This window comes from Sebastes fasciatus, chromosome 7 (assembly GCF_043250625.1).
Source record: "Sebastes fasciatus isolate fSebFas1 chromosome 7, fSebFas1.pri, whole genome shotgun sequence".
In the NCBI taxonomy this organism is placed as follows: Eukaryota; Metazoa; Chordata; class Actinopteri; order Perciformes; family Sebastidae; genus Sebastes; species Sebastes fasciatus.
This window is the reverse complement of record NC_133801.1, coordinates 21,857,367-21,878,761: the sequence shown is the minus strand read 5'-3', so window position 1 is coordinate 21,878,761 and position 21,395 is coordinate 21,857,367. Positions and strand designations below refer to the sequence as shown.

At 40.0% G+C, this 21,395-nt stretch overlaps 1 protein-coding gene across 1 annotated transcript; it reads right to left on the bottom strand.

Moving 5' to 3' along the window:
* Nucleotides 1-223: 223 nt before the first annotated feature.
* On the bottom strand, nucleotides 224-14,086 carry aadac (arylacetamide deacetylase). Its single transcript, XM_074642248.1, has 5 exons — nucleotides 13,614-14,086; nucleotides 10,366-10,594; nucleotides 8,586-8,655; nucleotides 6,710-6,881; nucleotides 224-3,700 (listed from the first exon to the last, which is right to left on the bottom strand). Exons 1-5 carry the CDS (start codon nucleotides 13,752-13,754, stop codon nucleotides 3,074-3,076), a joined length of 1,239 nt encoding a protein of 412 aa, XP_074498349.1. The 5' UTR covers nucleotides 13,755-14,086; the 3' UTR covers nucleotides 224-3,073.
* Nucleotides 14,087-21,395: the final 7,309 nt, after the last annotated feature.

Genomic DNA, 21,395 nt, shown 5'->3' with positions numbered 1-21,395 from the left:
TAGCTGTTCAGTTAGACTGCTGTCAGGCTATTAAGTAGGCGTTATCAGTCGCTATAAGCCCCATAGATGTGGGTGAATAGGGGCCTACTACACCAACTAGTAGGTTTTATTATCTAGTCACATGGTAAATCACCGAAAGAAGATACAAAAGAACATGACAGTGACCGTAGTAATTATGACAGGGGCAGAAGTGGAAGGCAGGCGCTGTTGTATAGTCAGTGTGAAACTCCATAAAGGTGTGGAGGTTATTTTAACCCAAAACAAGGTGTTTTTCCCTGTACTTAACTAAGTTTTTTTTTTTTGCCTAAACCTAAAGAAGTTGTAGTTTTATTACCTAAAGCAAGCAGTTTTTTGCCTAAACCTAAAGAAGTTGTAGTTTTGTTGCTTAAACCTAAAGAAGCCATTTTGCATTCAGTTTTACAACCTATTAGATCGTTTAAGTTTCACTTTCACTTTTACAACATAGTAGGTCCTTAATGACCCACATCTATGGTGCTTATAGTGTCTGATAACGCCTATTTAATGGCCTGATAACAGTCTAATTGGGTGCATGTGCTGAGTGATGACGCTCACAGACAGAAAGATAAAGGACATAGAAAGGAGAGACGCGTGAATGGTTTCAAGCCACCTCATATTAGTGTTGCACCACGGGGGGAAATAACTGCAATCGCATTTCCTCTGAATGCAATTACAACAGAGGTTCAGGGACTAAAAGTTGACTGAGGGCTAAATAAACTGAAGACAGAAACAGAAACAGGCTTAGTGCCAGCCATTTAATCTTTAAACACTGTTAAATGTTTCAAATTTCATCTTGCACTGGCAACTTCCTCTTACAAAGCAGCCTTTGCGTCATTGCCTACTTCTAATACACAAAGGCAGGTCTATATTGGGAGCTATAGTAGCTTATTCATTGTTAATATCTAGAACGGGCATCACCAAATGACGGTTCTATCCAGACCCATGACCAATTTCTGATAAATTAATGAGAATAAATAGTCTTCATGGAGCGTTGTTTTTTTTCGACAGTTGCGGTTATAGAGCTCGGGTGCAGCTAATCCAGTTAATACAGCAATAACTTTACTCAATTGAGAAGATCAAATCGATTGGTTACCGTGTGTAGACATTTCGCTAGAGAGAAAAACGGCATAAGAGAGATGTGAGAGATGACAGCATGGAGCATGAAGCAACTGTCCTGCTACTTTCTGGCTACAGACTGTCTGAGACTGTTTTCCCCGGTCCAACCAAAGTAGCGCTACACAACTTGACCAAGTTTGGATCGATTTACAGCTGTGAGTCAGCTTTTAATTGCTATGAACATTATTAAAATCAAGTGCCGCTGCAGGCTCACCAGTCACTGGCACTAACTCCATTCAAGCCAAGATTCAAACTACTGACAGGGCAGTCACAGACCCATTTCTGTCAGTAGGAAAGGACTTTTTTTTTTTTTTTTAAAAGACAAAAGTGGCTGCTCAAAGCTTTGTTTGTACTCTTTCTAAAAGAGGCCATTTTTATTTATTCCATAAGATTCAGTCCTGTTTAAGCTCATTGTGCTTGGACTAATTTTATTAATTAGTGGTAATTATTTGTTTTCAAAGTATCCTACTTTGAAAATAGACAATAAATATTGTTGAAATGATATGGACATGCACATTGTTCATTTTGTTTAGTGGTAGGCAAATTAGAGATTATGAGGTTTGGACCTTTGCAACTGGAACTCTTGAATAGTCCTGATGTAGAAAGTCAAATTAACCACATGTAAAGCTGTTTACTCACACTACAATAAAATCATGCTTGAACAGAGAAGGGGGTTTGTACAAACACACACACACCTATAAATCTTATTATACTCTAATAGGGAACTCACTTGAGACTTGTGATGTGCTGTAAATATTAAGGCTCCAAATAAAATGTTGCCCAAATTCCCTCTTGGAAATTGTCCCTCTCTTTGCCATATTTCTACATCATACTCAGCTAAGCTCAATCACAAAAATGTGTGTACACAAGGTGTGAAGAATGTTTGGAAGTATGCACATTGTTACAGCATCTTTACTTATAAATACCAATAGTATGTGTGGAATGTGACTCATCAAATGCCATTGTGTGTACTGTTGCTTTGATGTGCAGCCATTACAAAGCAAACAAGACTTGAAATAATGATTTTTTTTTCAGACCTCCAAAAGTATGTGGAGATTAGAATAGATGCAATCAGATGATGTGCTGATGAAGATGCGATTCACTCTTCAATATAAATCATTTACCATACCAGCAAGCAGCTCCCTGTGTACCACATTTTCATGGGTTACACAACTAAGGGCTTTTTCTTTCCTTGTGGAAAACAGAATACCACTTGCCAATCTTTGATGCAATGTTAGGAAACATTACGCAGGAGTTTTGGAAAAACATCCAAAAAACACTTAGGTTTCAGTACGAGCTGCACTCTGTGTTAACTTTGGCCAAACTGAATATACTTTTTTTTGCAGTTGTGAAAGTCCTTTCCCCCTTTGCCAAGACTTACACTGGATTCTTAAAACACCAAATGGGATAGCTCGAATGTCTTTTGTGGCATGCATTGCTAATTTACAGTATTGATTCTGACGCAATAGTTATATAAGATCACGTAGAAGGTCCTGTGATGGGAAACAAGAATGAGCAGCACCACAAAAGGCCAGCTAGCTCTAGCTTTCCACAACACAATAACTTTTGTGATATTCCACAGTTTGATTTTTTCCCCTTGGATCTCTCTAGGTAGTATTGTGTTAGTTGGACAATGAACAGAATACTACAATCAAGAAAAATACTTGAGTGATGGTGTCATATGTTTTTTACTCAAACCAACTTATGTGAACAAATCAGAGCAATTCTTTCAGTTTCCTACGGGTATCTAATGTGGAAAAATCCATGAGTGGAAAAACAGAAGAAGTCGATATATATTTCTCAATATATTTACAGAAAACCAAAGAAAAAGAAATTAACAACAAAAACTTGAACAACAGATGGGAAAAATGTGCACCTAACCAAACACTGGTGCATTGTGAGGAAAAAACTGGAATGCATATTGATAGTCAAGAGTTTTTTACAGGTTTTCCTTGAGCCATTTCAAAAAGTTGTCTGTCATGCGACGTGCAATCTGGAAGTCAGCTGGCCACATGGTGAACATCAGCCCTCCATGAAATCCTGTGTCATAGTGTTCATGCGTCACCTCGACGCCAGCAGCGCGGAGCCGTGTGACATACATGATCCCGTCATCTCGGAGAACGTCATACTCACATGTCAGAATGTAGGCCTTGGGCAGACCGCGTAAGGCAGCGTCTGGAACCAGCAGAGGTGACGCCCTCGGGTCGGACAAAGATCGAGATGGTCCTTCCATCCCGACTGCCTGCCCTCCGGCTCCCTGCACCACAGCGGGAGCACTGTAGTTGTATTTTCTATGATATGTTTCTGGCAGAAAGGCGCTCCAGTTGGCAAACTTCAGCAGGCTGGAAGATTCAGGGTTGTTGTGGGTGTTGGCCAGCATGGATCTGAAAAAGGCCTTGTCAGTGGTGAAGTACTCGCTCCAGAAACGAACCATGAGGGTGCGGGGCAGAATGGGCATGTCCTGATTCTGCTGATAGGAAGGCGTGTTCATATCCAGAGCCTGCAGTACGGGGTAGATGAGTGCTTGGGCCTTCAACTGAACTTGCTGTCCAGGCTCTTTTTGTAACTGTGAAGAGAGAGATTGGCACATATTCAAAGACAATTCCATGAGTATTTCTTAACCTGATGAAATAGAACACCACATCTGATTAACATGTACTAGTCATGGTTGTTTACAGGAAGAATTGCATCACCCGCAGAGTATTTGTTTTTCTTCACTGAGCTGTTGAAATCTCTTAACTCATGGATGTAGTAACAGAACTGGATTGGCGTGACAGTACAGATGTCTACTAAAACATAACTAGCTTAACAAGCCTATACGCAAACCCCCCCCCCAAAAAAACATCTTAAAGCTGCAGTGGGCAGAAATGGTGCACATATGATTAGTGCATGAGACAGGTAATCTGAAAGAAATAATGTGCCTCTGTGTCCTCTGGTGCTCCTAATGGCATCTACAAGATTTCACAGAGCGGAGGAAAACAACCAATCAGAGCCGAGCTGGAGTCTGCCGTCTCTGAGCAGCTGTTAATCACTTGCAAACTCCAAATAGCCATGTTCCATGAGAGTGGATCATGACGTCAACCTAATGATAGTGTGCACCAGTGAGTGTGCAGGGTTTTTGCCTTGAAGCAAACAGATTCCTATCTACCAGCCTGATGTCTGACTCATGACATCAGTGTTGTCTACTAAAAGGGTGTCCGGGGACGTGATGTCTGCTCCAGAATCCTGTAGGCCTGACAGTGAAGCACTAAATGCGATCAGCTACTCTCCATGGTGCAACACCAAAAGTTTCTCCATGAAGGTTCTCCATAGGAGATAGTGCACCTGTTGGCTGGGATGAGAGGCTTTTCTTTGAGTTGATTCCAACCCGCCACAGTGTTAGATGCTGTGTCAACTGGACTGTGTGCGACAAGGCCCATCGCCCGGAATGGGCCATCAGATTGTGGTTGTCGAGATAAAATAAAGCTAGAATTATGCTTCTGCAGAGATACACGTGAACGTCTTTACGAACCTAAGCTGGTGTTTGGGCGTACTGTACATTTCAGCATAGTACTGCCAGAAGTGATCTTCTACTAGAGCACAGAAAAATGAATTCCTCTTCAAGGCACTTAATTTTTCAAAAGTAAATTCCATAGAGATTATCTAAGGAGAGCTCCTCGCCTTGTTAAGGCGTAACCCTCGTATCTGTTACGGTGCCTGTTGCCAGTTGCACTGATGAAAATTTCTAGTTATTTTTTAATTTTTTTCTCTTTCGTGAGCTTCCACGGATGGAGAAAAAAGGACGTAATCTGAGTAGTAAAAATGGATTACAATTTTAAAATAAATGTTTAAATAAAAAACAATATACTACCATGCAGATGCGCACACATGACAACACTTCACGACATGAGTCTCACACAATGGCCTCTAATGTTAGTATAAAAAATGCTTTCACTGGGTGGAAATTTCGTAATTATTTAGAATGTAGAGCAGAAAAGGGGAACAACCTCACAGTACAGTGTATAGTGTGCCTTACAGCAGTGAAAATGCACATGATGTGTGAATAGCAAACATATCAAAGTCATTAGCCCACATTTAAATGCCCATACCGTTAATTATGTTCGCAGCCAGAGACACAGGTGGACGCTGTGACGTTATTCTCACTTGTAGCGATTTTAGTTCTGTACTTAACGAAGCAAATCAGCATATATTCCCACTCTAAAGTCTGCCTACATGTTTTTCTCTGCTACCGGTAAGTTATCTTCTTTCTACGGCAGGTAAAAACAACGATCGAGGAAGAATACCTCTTCCCCTCCAACTTCTACTTATCTTGCTACTCACTCACAGGCACTACCTGGTGGTGAAAACCGTGCAGCGCATGTCCAAACATAATGCTTACAATAACACTAGAGCCTAAAACAAACATATTAACATCAGTGCTTAAGTTTAAATTAGCGCTGTCAATCGATTAAAATATTTAATTACATGATTTTCCATAATTAATCGCGATTAATCGCAAATTGATCACACATTTTTTTTATCTGTCACAAAAATGTACCTTAAAGGGAGATTTGTCAAGTATTTAATACTCTTATCAACATGTCAGTGTGCTGACTTGACTATGCCAAAAACTGCATGTGATTATGCGTGTGATAAGTGGGCATGTCTGTAAAGGGGAGACTCGTGGGTACCCATAGAACCCATGTTCATTCACATATCTTGAGGTCAGAGGTCAAGGGACCCCTTTGAAAATGGTCATGCTATGTTATTTCCTTCGCGACATGCTAGTATGACATGGTTGATACCAATGGATTCCTTAGGTTTTTTTAGTTTCATATAATACCAGTATCTTCACTCTAGCTTTAAAACTGAGCCCACTGCAACCTTACAATTGCAAGTTGCGTTAATGCGTTAAAGAATTTAGTGTCGTTAAAATAAATTTGAGTTAACAAGTAATTATCGCGTTAACTTTGACAGCCCTAGTTTGAATAAAAGTTATCTCATTGGTATTTCTTTTCTCTTGTCCTTTTTTGCCTAATTGGTATTGATGTAATCAAGAAGTAACGGTACCTTTAACTTTAATATTGTGATATACTTGGACTAAATTACTGACTACTTTTTAACAGGTAATTAGTAATTGTAACAGAATACATTTTTAATTTAGAGTGAGTGCACCCCTGACCCATCCTCATTTTTTTATGTATATTTGTATATTTTTCTCCTACTGTGATGATCATTGATGTTATGAAGAGTGGCCTGAATGTTACAAGTATGTTATGGCACTCATACAGTATAAACAATTATAAAAGCGCACAACTTATTATAATGGAATATGAATCAGAGATAATTTGCTTAATATGAACGTAATAACCTGTTGAATAGTTCAAACAAAGTTATACACGATATGAAATAGTAGGTCACTATCGGTCACCTCAAACCCAGCACAGAGCACATGTTGTTTCTGTTCAGGGTAATACAATACTATTTATCATCAACTGGCTCATTAACCTTGCCTCATGTCACCTCTTCATACAGTTCTTTTTCCATGTGTGAACCAGAAACATAGAGCTGAGAAAGAAAAAAACAGATTCAGTACCTGCTGGGAGACAGCAGCTGCCAGGTTCCCCCCAGCACTATCCCCAGACACAGCAACGCGTCCTGGGCCCACAGAGTACTGGGCTAGCACCCCCTTCTGGAGGAAGTGTTTGACCGCACGGTACACGTCGTCATATGGGACAGGGAAGTGGTGAGCGGGGGCGAGTCGGTACCTGAAAAAAGCAGATTAAAACCAGAGCGTAAATAAACATGAGCTTTGAAGGTCATGTGCACAGAAAACATTTTGAGCCACGGAAAACAAACATGATGACTTTTCCAAGGGGATTACCAGATCATCAGATCTAGGGTTAATGTACCGTGTTTTTTTCCGTAAATTACTTTGTAAACACATTGACAAGCAGTTGTTTTACAAATCAGCTTTCACACTTTATTTGGCCATGTTTAGGAAAAGAAATAAATGCATTAAAAAACAACAACAATTTGAATTGTTTTATTTGCAGTTCTATTAAAAAACATCTCTTCTATTTTAGACACATAAAAAGTCATATTATCCGCAAAGATTAACACCCTGATTGACTTTGAGCGTTGCGATAACTGCAAATTGCACCTACATTATTGAAATAAGGTCCATTATGTACATTTGCTTAAAGTTGTATGTTCTGAATTGTTTTGTGTTTCAATCTATAAACCAAATATTACACGTGGCTGACTCTGAGATTAGGAAATGTTGGAATAACTGAATTCTTAACAAATTGCAGACAGGAATTTGGATGAAACAGATAAGGCAATACCCCCACACACCAGACACCAATACACGGATCCACTCTATCTCCCACTGTCAAATACTGAATGTCAACAAGCACAACCATGTTACACACACAAAAACACTGTTTTAGTACTGGTCTTTCAATATGACAAACTGCGAGTAGTGAATTAGAGGATATAGAGAGAGTATTGGCAAAAGAAAGTTAAAGTACTGAGAGACAGAGTTAGAGCCGGATGTGCCAAAGGACAACAGTGAGTTTAGCTCTGACAGGGAAAGGCCTGGCGAGACCCAAATGAAAACCTTTTAGCTTCACTCTAATGCATCCATCTAGCCTGTGACTAATGAGGGACGACAGGCACATACGATAACAGAAAACTGTGTGCGAGTGGCTGAGAGAAAGAGTTGGGGGAACAGTAGACTTAATCCTGCAGTAGGCAGAACATTTTTGGCATCATTGGGCAAACATTGCATAATAACCTTTCAGCATATTGTAATTCAAGTGTTCTGAGAGAAAACCAGACTTGTGACCTCCTCATGACTCTGTTTTTCAGGCTTTAAAAAATCTAGCGCGTGACAGGAGACTTTGGCCAATCAGAGGTCATTTCAGAGAGAGCGTTCCTATTGGCTGTGCTCCGGCTGGTGGGCGGTGCTTAGTATTTCCTCAACTGTTCTCAACATGGCTGCCGGGTCACAAACTTTCTTGTTTTACAGCTAAACAGTACACTACAAGATGTTTCTGCAAACATTTTAGGCGAGAAAAAGGCATTACAGTAACAAAATAATGACTCATGTTTGATCAGCGCTGCCTAGTTTGACCGTTTGATCGGAGTTCGCGAGTGATCGACAGCTGCTCAGAGACGGCAGGCTCCAGATCAGCTCTGATTGGTTGCTTTCCTCCGGTCTGTGAAATCTTGCAGACACCATTAGGAACACCGGAGGACACAGAGACAGATGATTTTTTTCAGATTACCTGTCTCATGTACTACTGTCAGGATATTGTGACTGTTTTATAAAAACAACTTTTTTTAATCATGTTTGCTCCATTTCTACCCACTGCAGCTTTAACTATGAATAATACAAATGAAGCAGCAGTTTGTGCAGTATATTACAGTAGCTGCATATAACTGGCTATAAAATATGAAATACTTACTCTACTAAAAGAACCACTGCATCTAGCTCGGTGACCATTTTTCTGGCAATGAGATCATACGGAAGCATTCCTGCATGGACAGAGAAGACAGATACAGATCAGCACAGAGATTCTAAAGCAACACAAACCACGTAGAATTGACATCCATTCATTCCTGAAATCACACAGCCACCTTTCATGAACAGTAAGGGTGTAAGAAAATATTGATACACATGAGTATCGCGATATTATGTTGTGCGATACTGTATAGATTCTCGATTAATAATTATATAATAATAATTAACAATCGATTAATTTTAAATTTCAGAGGTTGTAGCAGGCTCAGTTTTAAAGCTAGAGTGAAGCTGGGATCATATTAAACTAGAAAAATTGAAGGGATCCATTGGTACCAAGCATGTCATACTATCTTGTTGAGAAGGAGGCTAAATAACGCTCCAAATTTACACTAAATTTTGTCGAGGAAAAACTGGCATGGCAATTTTTTCAGGTCCTATGGGTCTCTTGGCATCTGACCTCAAGATATGTGAATGAAAACGGGTTCTATGGGTACCCAGGAGTCTCCCCTTTATAGACATGCCCATTTTATGCTACTCCCATACAGTTAGGGGCAAAAACCATGCCGTTTTTTGCATGCAGCATAAATGTGTTTTTTAATATTGCCTATTCAAAAATGGTTTATTTCTGGTGTGTTCTTTATACAATGGATGTGTCCGAAATTGTATACTATTCACTACATACCCAATATGTGTACTATCAACATACTTTTGTGTGAATAAACAGTATGTATATTTTCGGACGCACTGAGCAGTAATTTATGATGTTACTTCCTGAGAGCCTCCTTGCCCGTGTAACCATGGTAACCCATACCAACCTCATGTGACCAAAACGACGGTTTGTGAGAATCAAATTCAGAATTAGTCTAAATATATATTACATCTAGCAAAATGAAATCTTATACTTACACTTAAACTGAAGCATTATTGATGTTACAGAGCTGTCCGCCACTGTCTTTTTTTGTCACTACCGCATTGCATTGTGGAATATTTATGCCACCGTAGTGTCCAGTGTTTGCATACTGTAATATTTCAGCAGAAATAGTATGCAATTTGCATACTATTGGTTTCATACTAAGATTTCGGGTCTACTAAAAAAATTTCACAAACTGTTTTAGCGTACAAAATAGCATGTTGCCTAAAACAGATTTCATAAAATTTAATAAAAAAAAAATGCAGTATATCACAATATACTGAATCGTTACCCAAGTATCACGATACGTATCGTATCGCCAGATTCTTGCCAACACACAGCCCTGATGAACACTGCAGTAACAGAGATGAACCTGCCATCTAGCCTAGCGATACTTCCTGGCGAGATCTGTGCTACTGTAATTGTTGCAGCCTTTCAACAGATTGCAACAACAGCATGAGATGTGTCAAATTGCATGCACACTCATGTCTTTACGTTTTGGATTAGCGAGGGTAACCACCCTCTGAGGTTCCCACCGCTCCAGCAGACGGTGTGTTATTTCCTCAGGCAACTTGGAAAGCCTAGTGGCTTGTGTAGTTTGTTCGTTATTTATAATCCTGTCATAATAGCTGTGTCACACGGAGCCATTTGTCACATGAATTTCAGAACACTTCCTCAATAAAATAGTAGAATTACTCTGTGATGAACACATCAGGAGAATACGTATTACTCATTCATCTTTCCATCCATCCTTAAAAGGCAGAGTCATAATTCTGTGTGATAAAGGAGAAGGCAGGCCGGCCTATCAACTTACGGACACTACCCAGACACCATCCTCCACCGTGCAGGTATATGATAGCTCTCCGGAGCTCGGAGTCATCGCCCCTCTGCTTTGACTGGTACACCACCACCTCCACTCCATCAAATTTCTCCTCTGTCACCTTGACGTGCTCGTCAGACACAGGCACTACTTGCTCAGCCAGAGTGATGAAGTACATTACCCCCATGTAGCCCTTCAGCCCCAGCAATTCACTGAGGTCTGCCTGGAAAGCAAAGCAGAGAGACAGCATGAGATATAGAGACAGACATATTACAAAATGTATCATTGTTCATCAAACATATAAGCCATTAGTGTTACGTCTTACATGCACAGTAAAGCTATTGCAGGCAGTTTATCCTATGTTAACAATCACCTTGACCAAAGCTTGTAATATTCCAAACGGAAAGGGTTAAGATGCTAAACTATGTGGCAGTATTACAGAGGGAGAGAGGGAGCCTGTAGTCATGTGAACGTTGCCTCGTAAAATGTCAACAGCCCCCTACAGTAATTTGTTTTGTGAAGTCATAACTACATGATAAGTTATAACAGCATGACTCATATTCCATTATGTTTTGATGAGGTAAACAGTCAATGGCTGACATGAGGCTCATCAGCTGATGCTCTTCTACTGTGACCACAATAGACCTATCAAAGAGTCATCCACTGTAAGGGCTACATACAGTCAAGCATTCATATCAGTCAGACAACACTGAAGCCTTTCTATCTCTTTCTGTTTCAGAAACCAAACAGGCCTTTTGCTTAAAGCTGCAGTGGGTAGAAATGGAGCAAATATGATTAAAAAAAATAAGTTATTTTTATAAAATGGTCACTATATCCTGACAGTAGTGCATGAGACAGGTAATCTGAAAGAAATCAAGTGCCTCTGTGTCCTCCTGTGCTCCTAATGACATCTGCAAGATTTCACAGACCGGAGGACAACAACCAATCAGAGCCAAGCTGGAGCCTTGCCGTCTCTGAGCAGCTGTCAATCATTCACTAACTCTGATCAAACGGTCAAACTAGGCAGCGCTGAACAAATATAAATTGATATTCTGTTACTGTAATGCCTATTTCTCACCTCAAATGTTTTCAGAAACATCTTGTAGTGTACTGTTTAGCTGTAAAATGAGAAAGTTTGTGACCCGGCTGCCATGTTGAGATCAGTTGAGGAAATACCAAGCACCGCCACCAGGAGCAAACATTCTCATTTTACAGCTAAACAGTACCCTACAAGATGTTTCTGAAAACATTTGAGGCGAGAAATAGGCATTACAGTAACAGAATATTGATTCATATTTGATCAGCGTTGCCCAGTTTGACTGTTTGATCGGAGTTTGCGAGTGATTGACAGCTGCCTCCATTGAATGAACAGCCAATAGTAACGCTCTCTCTCTGAAATGACCTGTGATTGGCAAAAGTCTCCCGTCACGGGATTGATTTTTTTAAAACCTGAAAACAGAGCCTTGAGGAGGTGCAGAAGTCTAGTTTTCTCTCAGACCACTTGAATTACAATATGCTGAAAGGTTATTGTGGAATTTTTGCCCAATGATGCCAAAAAATTCTGCCTACTGCAGGTTTAACTTGTAAAAATATTGAATATTTGGTTTGTAACAGAACGAGATATAAGTCACTTATATCAATGTCTACATCTTCCTAGAGTAACACCTCATTAAAAATCACTTATTGTAATACGCCATGGTCGGGTTATCGATCATTTAACCTTTGTGCATCCCTTTAAAAGAGTGTAAAAGTGCCCGTGTAAAAAAACTACTATAAAATTATATGTTCATATTATTTTAGATACATATTCAAAGTTTTCACCCTCCAAATGCCAGTTTGTTTACAAAATGCCACTATTGTTTTTTTAAGAACAAGAAGAAGAAGAAGAAGAAAAAAGTATTTCTGTATACTAAATGCTAGGGTTTATTTTTCACTATCTAGGCTATGTCAATGATTAGCCACAACACTACTTTTGATGCATTGCATCAAACACTGCAGTGCTCCATAACACAGCAGCAATAACCCTAAAATCAAATCAGGAACATAATTGAGTATGTATTTGCCCCACAGGGCAAACATGAGTGATGGCTCAATCTGGTATAAAATGGCCAAAACTACAATTTTGAAGTCAGGGCTCAAGATTAAAAGCCTGATATAATAAAATGCGTGATGTTATGCTGTACTGGCAGTGGGATCAAAAATAGTAGTTTTACTGGGTTTCAAATGGGACATTTTTATCCTGTCTGTATTATGTACACAGTTTATTATGGACTTAATATAGAAGCTGAGGTTTAACCTCCAAAATAAAATAAAAAGAATCACATCCTTGTCAAAATGTATTCCATATGCATTCACACAGCCAAAATAATAAAAAAATTAAAAAACCCAAAATGTCCCTAGTGATGCATAATGTTTGAATGAATGGAAGCGTGCCTGGTCGAGAGGCATTAATGTGGCTCTATAATTCAACAATGAAGGCTGAAATGAAATGTTTGACTGTGATGCAATAGATACATTATAATAATGAAAATGTAATGTCTTACTTAATAAAATACTGTTATACTGTTGTTGTTGTTGTTGTTGTTGTTGTTGTTATTATTATTAGTAATGCTAATAATAATAATAATAATAATAATAATAATAATAATAATAATAATAACAATGCCCTGTTGTGTTAAAGGTAGTAGCCTGCACCTGCACTTTTGTTCTCCACTCAATCTATAACCTGTTTGACAAACATGTAATACTCCACCTACTGCAAACACCTTTCTATTTGTTGAACTCATATTTACACTAATGTTAGCCATGGAATAGCCTATTACTCACTTTAAAACCTATATGGAGTCATATTAGCTGCACTACATTGTAAATCACAGGCGTCTAACTAACAGAGTCGAGTTTCGTTAATAGGGTCTATTATTAGAACAGGTGAGCAGGACTATATAACACATGGATTAGCATCTGATATAATCTGGTGTAACAAGCATTTATATCCAGCACATCAGCATAACGCAATAACCTGTCACCTACTGAGGGAACAAACAAAACCAAGACATTTTTTTGTGTGATTTGAAATATGGTCATTCACATATGTATTAAACTGAAATAATAAATGCGTATACATTCACCCACAGTGTTAGATAGCCTGCTCTATAGGGGTTTATTTCCAAAGTAATAGGCTATACCAGCAGATTTAATGTCAGGATATATAGCCTGCAAGAATACAGGGTTTTTTTACTTACCAGGTGGCTGAGACTTCTGAAGAAAGTGTTGGTCAGCATGAGTTTCCATCTCTCCTCTATCTCCTCCGGAATGGGCTCGTAGATGTAATAAGCGGTGAAAGAGCAGAGAGCGACGAATAAAACGATGCTTCCAAACCTCATTTTCCAGCGTGCGTCCCCAGCAACTGACTGCAGGGTGCAAAACACAAACAGGGCTTGTTAAGCTGCGCTTGTCAGCAAGTCAGTCCGGTGCGCTGCCAAGCCAAGCTTTACGCTCGGAATTAATGTTGGATCCAGGAGACCAGCTAAATATGACAGCACGTGTTTGGTGTCATTTGATGGTTATTGGCGTGCATGTTCTGAGCTTTTTGCTCGCTGCTCGTGCGCGTTCCTTAAATGCATGTCCCGCGCGCGCCCCTGTGTACTCACGAGGCAGAACCGTCCCACCTTGGCACCGCGGGCTGCAAATTCCTCAGGTGCCTCTTTTACGCAGGACGCGCGACTCAACTTTGCGCAAAGACACAACTTGATGCTTAAATATCACAGCCTATAAAACAACAGGGGTTCATGCATCCACCTTAGTTTTTTTTCCTCCACAATGTTTCAACATAAAATACATAAAGGTCAGAAATATTAGATGTATATAGTGATTTTCTTAAAGCTGCAGTAGGTAGAATTGAAGCAAATATGATTTAAAAAAATATATATATATTTTCACTATATCCTGATAGGAGTGCATGAGACAGGTAATCTGAAACAAGTCATGTGCCTCTGGTGTCCTCGGGTGCTCCTAATGGCATCTGCAAGATTTCACAGACCGGAGGAAAACAACTAACCAGAGCCGAGCTGGAGCCTTGCCATCTCTGAGCAGCTGTCAATCACTCGCAAACTCCAATCAAACGGTCAAACTAGGCAGCGCTGATCCAATATGAATCAATATTCTGTTACTGTAATGCCTGTTTTTCACCTCAAATGTTTTCAGAAACATCTTGTGTTTAGCTGTAAAATGATAAAGTTGAGATCAGTTGAGGAAATACCCAAGCACCGCCCACCAGCCAGAGCCCAGCCAATAGGAACGCTCTCTCTCTCTCTGAAATAACCTGTGATTGGCCAAAGTCTACCGTCATGTGCTATTTTTTTTAAAGCCTGAAAATAGAGCCATGAGGATACTCATTTTACTTTTAATTCTCAGGAAAGAAAAATGAATAATTCGCAACTCTGGCGAGAACTTGTGTGAATATCTAGCATAAACTAATATACAGCAGTTTTTATTAATTTTTGCTTGAGTATTTCTTTCATTTCTCTCTCCGTCTCTCACTCACTGAAGGCCCTTTCAGACACAACATGACATTGGCACCACTGCGCTCTAAAACCTGTTATTTCTAATGGCTTGCGTTGCGCCCCAAGGGCTTTCGCTATGTCGGGCAAAGCTGGCAAGCTCAAACATGAGCTCAAACTGCGTTGTGTCGCAAGCATAGACTGCTCTCTTCTGCTCACCGCCCACCAGCCAGAGCCCAGCCAATAGGAACGCTCTCTCTCTGAAATGACCTGTGATTGGCCAAAGTCTCCCATCATGTGCTAGTTTTTTTAAAGCCTGAAAACAAAGTCATGAGGAGGTGCATAATTCTAGTTTTCTCTCAGAGCACTTGAATTACAATATGCTGAAAGGTTATTATGGATTTTTTGTCAGATGATGCCAAAAACATTCTGCCTACTGCCGGTTTGAGGGGAAGTCACTCCATTTTTCTGCAGCTGATGCACTAAAGTGTCAGCTCTGTGCTCCATGAAATACCCATCTTGTGCTGATCCGCCTATGGCTCTCAGGTTTAAGTTATGTTGCCAAGTCTCCTTATAACGAGAGAAACCCGCAGTATCAGTGTAGCACATAGTCCACGGGGCCGCAGCATAAAGCAGTGAATGTAATGCAGGCAGCTAAACAGGTTGCAAGGCAGCCTAAGCTAATTATATTATTGGTGACAGAGCCAGATGAGATGTCTCGTTTCCTGGCATGACTTACTGTCAAAGTAATATGACTCTCTCATGCACTCACTGTTTGAAGGGCCCTGCAGGAGGAACTGATTTAGTACTGCAGGTGTCTGAAGTTGTAAGTTAAGGAGAGTTTTTTCCTTCCCAGTGGGTTGAGTTGAGCCAGTTTTTACTTGAGGCGTCTTTAAAGTGAGGGAGTGACAGTAATGTCTTTTAACCAAAACATGTACATAGATTTCATGATGTGGTGCACATACTTGCCAACCTTGAGACCTCAAAAATAGGGAGGGTTTGGGGTCAGAGACTTTGTTTCCTGCATTCTGGTGACTTTTAAAGAATGAAAACAACAAAATAATAAGTACACTGCAACAGCATTTTTATGAATATCTAGCATAAACTAATATACAGCAGTTTTTATTCATTTTTGCTTGAGTATTTCTTTCATTTCTCTCTCCGTCTCTCGCTCACTGAAGGTCCTTTCAGAAACAACATGACAACGGCACCACTGCGCTCTAAAACCCGTTATTTCTAATAGCTTGCGTTGCGCCATAGCGGCTTTTCGCTACGTCGAGCAAAGCCCCACTTTGTGCGCCGTGATGTGGCAAGCTCAAACATGAGCTCAAACTGCGCTGTGTCGCAAGCATAGACCGCTGTCTTCTGCCAGGAAATTACATTAGGTGTAACAAGGGTGAAAAATTCCCATAAATCGGGAGAAAATCGGGAGAATTCTGGGAGGAAACCTGTAGAGGGCATGGTTGGCAAGTATAGTGGTGCATCCTTGATAATAATCACTCTAAAATAAACAGTTTTCAAAGTATAGTCACAAAATTGAATCTATTTGATTTGTGTACTAAACACACGAATTTCAAATTATTTTTCGTGCCGCTCAGCACGTCTTTCAGCGACACGTGACGCACGTGTCACTTTCCGCTCCAGTCTTCATAAAATTAATAAAACTACTTAGTTAGGTTTATGAATAAATCGACTTGGTTAGGCTTAGGCAACAAACTACTTAGTTAGGCTTAGGAAAAGATTGACTTGGTTAGGCTTAGGCAACAAAACTGCTTAGTTAGGTTTAGGAATAGATTGTGGCTTGGGTTAAAATAACACAGTAAGTGCCGTAACTTAAGTACTTAAGTATTAAAGTTAATTGGCAAATCAACGTTGACTTCTGGTTTCACACAGGATACGAACAGCGGCCTCATGGGCGAAAGTGTTTTTTGATCCACCCATCCACCCCAACCTGCTCCCTAAGCGGCTTTCGCCACTCTTTTTACTTCCCAGTTCACAATTACGTGGATTACATACAAATTGATTTTGTGCTGACCATCACGAAATTTGTATCTTCGTACACGAATCAATACATTTAATTTTGTGACTACTTCACAAACTACTGTGTGACTGGGCTAGGAGTGTAGCATGTCATATGGTGACGCACCCTAAAACATGAACCAATCACGTTCTAGAAAAGGTTAGAAGTTGATTAGCCTATATGATCATCTCTATATTTGTCTTTTATTGAACCATTGCAGTTTACCATTCGAATTACATAACAAGTTGAGGCTATGATCTAATTATAAATGGCTCAACTTCCCCCCTTTTTGCTGAAACCCCCGCCATTTCACAAACTTGTATCATCCAGCAGTTTAGAGCTACCGTCATGCTAACGGTATAGCCTCATATTGTAACTTCCTAAAGCACTAACACGTGTGACATTTTTTCAAAGTGGTCTGTAATTGTTCAGACACAAGAATCGTGACTCCTTGAACATAAAAAAATCACGAGATGTTTTTTTCACCTCAATGTGCTTACCACTTGCCATATGGGCCTCTCTCCATCACAGGGTCAGGAAAATGGAAACAAGGGGTGGGGCTCAACTTTCCGACAGGCTCAAATCACCCCACTCTTCACTACAGGATATTATTTTCATTTTTTGCTTCACACGTTATCATGCATGTCGTACTACATTCATGAAAACAAGTCCACGCAGGAGTGAGTCTAGTATTATTTCAGGCAGAATTCATTCTCACAGTAAGCTAGTACTGACAAACCACATCTATATCAGACTTTACAAAAGGAAATGCCTCTTAGAACAAATGTATCCACATGGAGTATTCTCATATGTCAGGTTGATGACATCGATGTATTCACAGGGATTTACTTTGGCGCACACTACTAAGAACTTTCCCTCACAGTCTGTCAAATAGAATAAAGGATAAGGTTGCACTCAAGAAAAATGCTGGTTCTCTTAAAGCTGCAGTGGGTAGAAGTGGAGCAAATATGATTAAAAAAGATATTTTCATAAACAATCACTATATCCTAAAAAATCATGTGCCTCTTCTCCTAATGGCATCTGCAAGATTTCCCAGACCGGAGAAGAACAACCAATCAGAGCCGAGCAGGAGTCTTGCCATCTCTGAGCAGCTGTCAATCACTCGCAAACTCCGATCAAACGGTCAAACTAGACAGCGCTGATCAAATATGAATCAATATTCTGTTACTGTAATGCCTATTTCTCGCATAAAATGTTTTCAGAAACATCTTATAGTGTACTGTTTAAATGTAAAATGAAAAAGTTTGTGACCCGGCAGCCATGTTGAGATCGGTTGAGGAAATATCAAGCACCGCCCACTAGCCGGAGCAAACTCATTTTACAGTTAAACAGTACACTACAAGATGTATCTAAAAATCTTTTATGCGAGAAATAGGCATTACAGTAAATATTGATTCATATTTGATCAGCACTCCCTAGTTTGACCATTTGATCTGAGTTTGCGAGTGATTGACAGCTGCCTCCGTTGAATGAACAGCCAATAGGAAAGCTCTCTCTCTGAAATGAACTGTGATTGGCCAAAGTCTTCTGTCACGGGCTAGATTTTGTTAAAGCCTGAAAACAGAACCATGAGGAGGTGCAGAAGTCTAGTTTTCTCTCAGAACACTTGAATTACAATATGCTGAAAGGTTATTGTGGAATTTTTGCTCAATGATGCCAAAAACAATCTGCCTACTGCAGGTTTAAAGCAGAGGGGTTAAACTATCACTATATATACTCGTGTTTTTTAGATGGAGAAACAATGCAGAGATTATAACCCGAAGCCTTGGTCAAGGTGAAGACTCTTTTAGTGCTATTTCACATTCTCTGGTTTGAAAGTGAGTTAGTTTAACAGTGTGTGTCGTACATTAGTTACGTTTGTCTGCAGGAAGCCATCACAGAAACCTGAAACACATGCCTCCACATGACTTTGTGCTAACCTCTGTGTTATGCTCACATTAAACTTTCTCTCAGTCAAGTTTGGAATTTGTAATTGGCTGGTTTAGGAGCAGGCAAGTGTCTCCTTCCATCAGCCGTCAAACTCCATTGAGATGCAATCTGCAGGATGCGGGGTGTGACGGAGGCTCGGTGAAAGCCTCTGTGAGACGGATCACTGCTGAGCAGTAGAATACTAAATCTCTTCTCTGAATACAAAATTACACTTCAGACACTCCGGGATTCTCCGTGGAATTCCCTCCCTCCTTTTTGCCTCCAACCACCGGCCTCCACTCAGCTTCTAAGGGAGACCACCTCAGTTGGTTAGTAAATCTTTCATGGAGCTCTCTTCACTCTTTGCGTCTTGCCAGTGGGGTGTCAGAGGGTGCGTGGGTGAAGATGTTGTCTTCATCTAGGTAGAGCCATGCTGTGCAGTGCTATGCCACGTGGCTGCCCAGCACCCTGCTGCGTGTGGGGAAAGCTCAAGCAGATGTGAAAAATGTCTGAAGTGCGAGTATACTGTACTTGGCCATGTTTCATTCCTTTGTGCGTGCACATTCTTGAGTTTAACACATCTACAGAAGCACAGCAAATTCTTATAATTAAGCAGCTCAAGCCAGACTGCCACTGCCAATGGGGAGCATGAGAGCAAGCTTAGTGACTTTTTAATTCGCAGAGCTTTGCTGAGTCAAAGTAGATTGGCTGCATGACAAGAGGCAGGCACTTGATTCTGAGTTCAGCCTGAGATCAGTGGAAGAAACATGTTTTGATATAATAATCAAGAAATAGCTTTGGATACATTGCTAATTTCTGCCAGCTAATATCATTTGAGTTTGAGAATCAGTAGATGTGTAATATATCACATGAGCTTGACATTTGCAGTAAATTAGGGGTATACATTCTCTGGCTCCCTTTGCATGTACAACACGTCTTAAACAAATTACTTCTCTTCTCCTACATACGTTTGAAGTTTCCCCTGTAAAACGTATACAAGCTGTTAACGCTGACTTCATTCCTGTGTGGTGGGAACAGGGGAGGGTAGCGCTTTAATGCATGGTCTGTGCATTTGGGTGCAGCTTTTGTATCTTGTTTTAATCTTACTAAATGAGATTATCCTATCTGCAGCAGAAAAAAGCCATCATCATGCATCTAAGAACATATGCACAAATACATACAAATTTAACCTGATCCATATCAAGTCAAGTCAATTTTATTTACACAGCCAAATATCACCAGTTAGCCTCAAGGGGCTTTAAAAGATGTACAGCATACAAATGCTACAACAAATATGTATAGAGTCAATATTTGGCATCTAGGCGTTGAGCTCGTCTGACACAACAAGCAACATGCACACACTAAGCTCAGCACAGCTGAGACTGAGGAGTGCTGGTGTGGTAAAGTGAGTGATAAAAGAGGAAGGCTGAAATACGCTGCCGTATTACAAAGGAAACATTAGATATGTGTTGCAGCAAGTAGACTATAATGTGACAGTGTAGCAGCACACCCTTAACGTCTGCCTAAACTAGGCTACCTTGCAGGATTCGCTCCATGTATGGATGGAGCATAAACATCTACATGTGTATTGTTCTTTCTCATATCAAAATTAAGCAATCAGAAAACATGTCAGACTTTTATTGTGAAAAAATAAATAAAAATAAGTTTACCAAACCCACCAAAATAGCGCAATTTCTAAAGATCTAAACATACGGCTCAATGAGTGAGATGTAAATAAACCGTACATTAAAAAGTATATTATATATCACATATTTTCATGTTTATATTATCAAGATATTGTACCTGGGTCCATCATGAAATAATACAAAAACAGTAACTGTGTTGAGCAAAAAAATGCATTGGAGTCAAATAATTAAGTCTGGGTTTTAAGACGTGTTGCATGTACAACACGTCTTAAACACAAATTACTTCTCTTCTCCTACATATGTTTGAATCTAACAGTTTCCCCTGTAAAACTTATACAAGCTGTTAACGCTGACTTCATTTCTGTGTGGTGGGAACAGGGGAGGGTAGCGCTTTAATGCATGGTCTGTGCATTTGTGTGCAGCTTTTGTATCTTGTTTTAATCTTACTAAATGAGAGTATCCCATCTGCAGCAGAAAAAAAGCCATCATCATGCATCTAAGAACATATGCACAAATACATACAAATTTAACCTGATCCATATCAAGTCAAGTCAATTTTATTTACACAGCCAAATATCACCAGTTAGCCTCAAGGGGCTTTAAAAGATGTACAGCATACAAATGCTACAACAAATATGTATAGAGTCAATATTTGGCATCTAGGCGTTGAGCTCGTCTGACACAACGAGCAACATGCACACACTAAGCTCAGCACAGCTGAGACTGAGGAGTGCTGGTGTGGTAAAGTGAGTGATAAAAGAGGAAGGCTGAAATACGCTGCCGTATTACAAAGGAAACATTAGATATGTGTTGCAGCAAGTAGACTATAATGTGACAGTGTAGCAGCACACCCTTAATGTCTGCCTAAACTAGGCTACCTTGCAGGATTCGCTCCATGTATGGATGGAGCATAAACATCTACATGTGTAT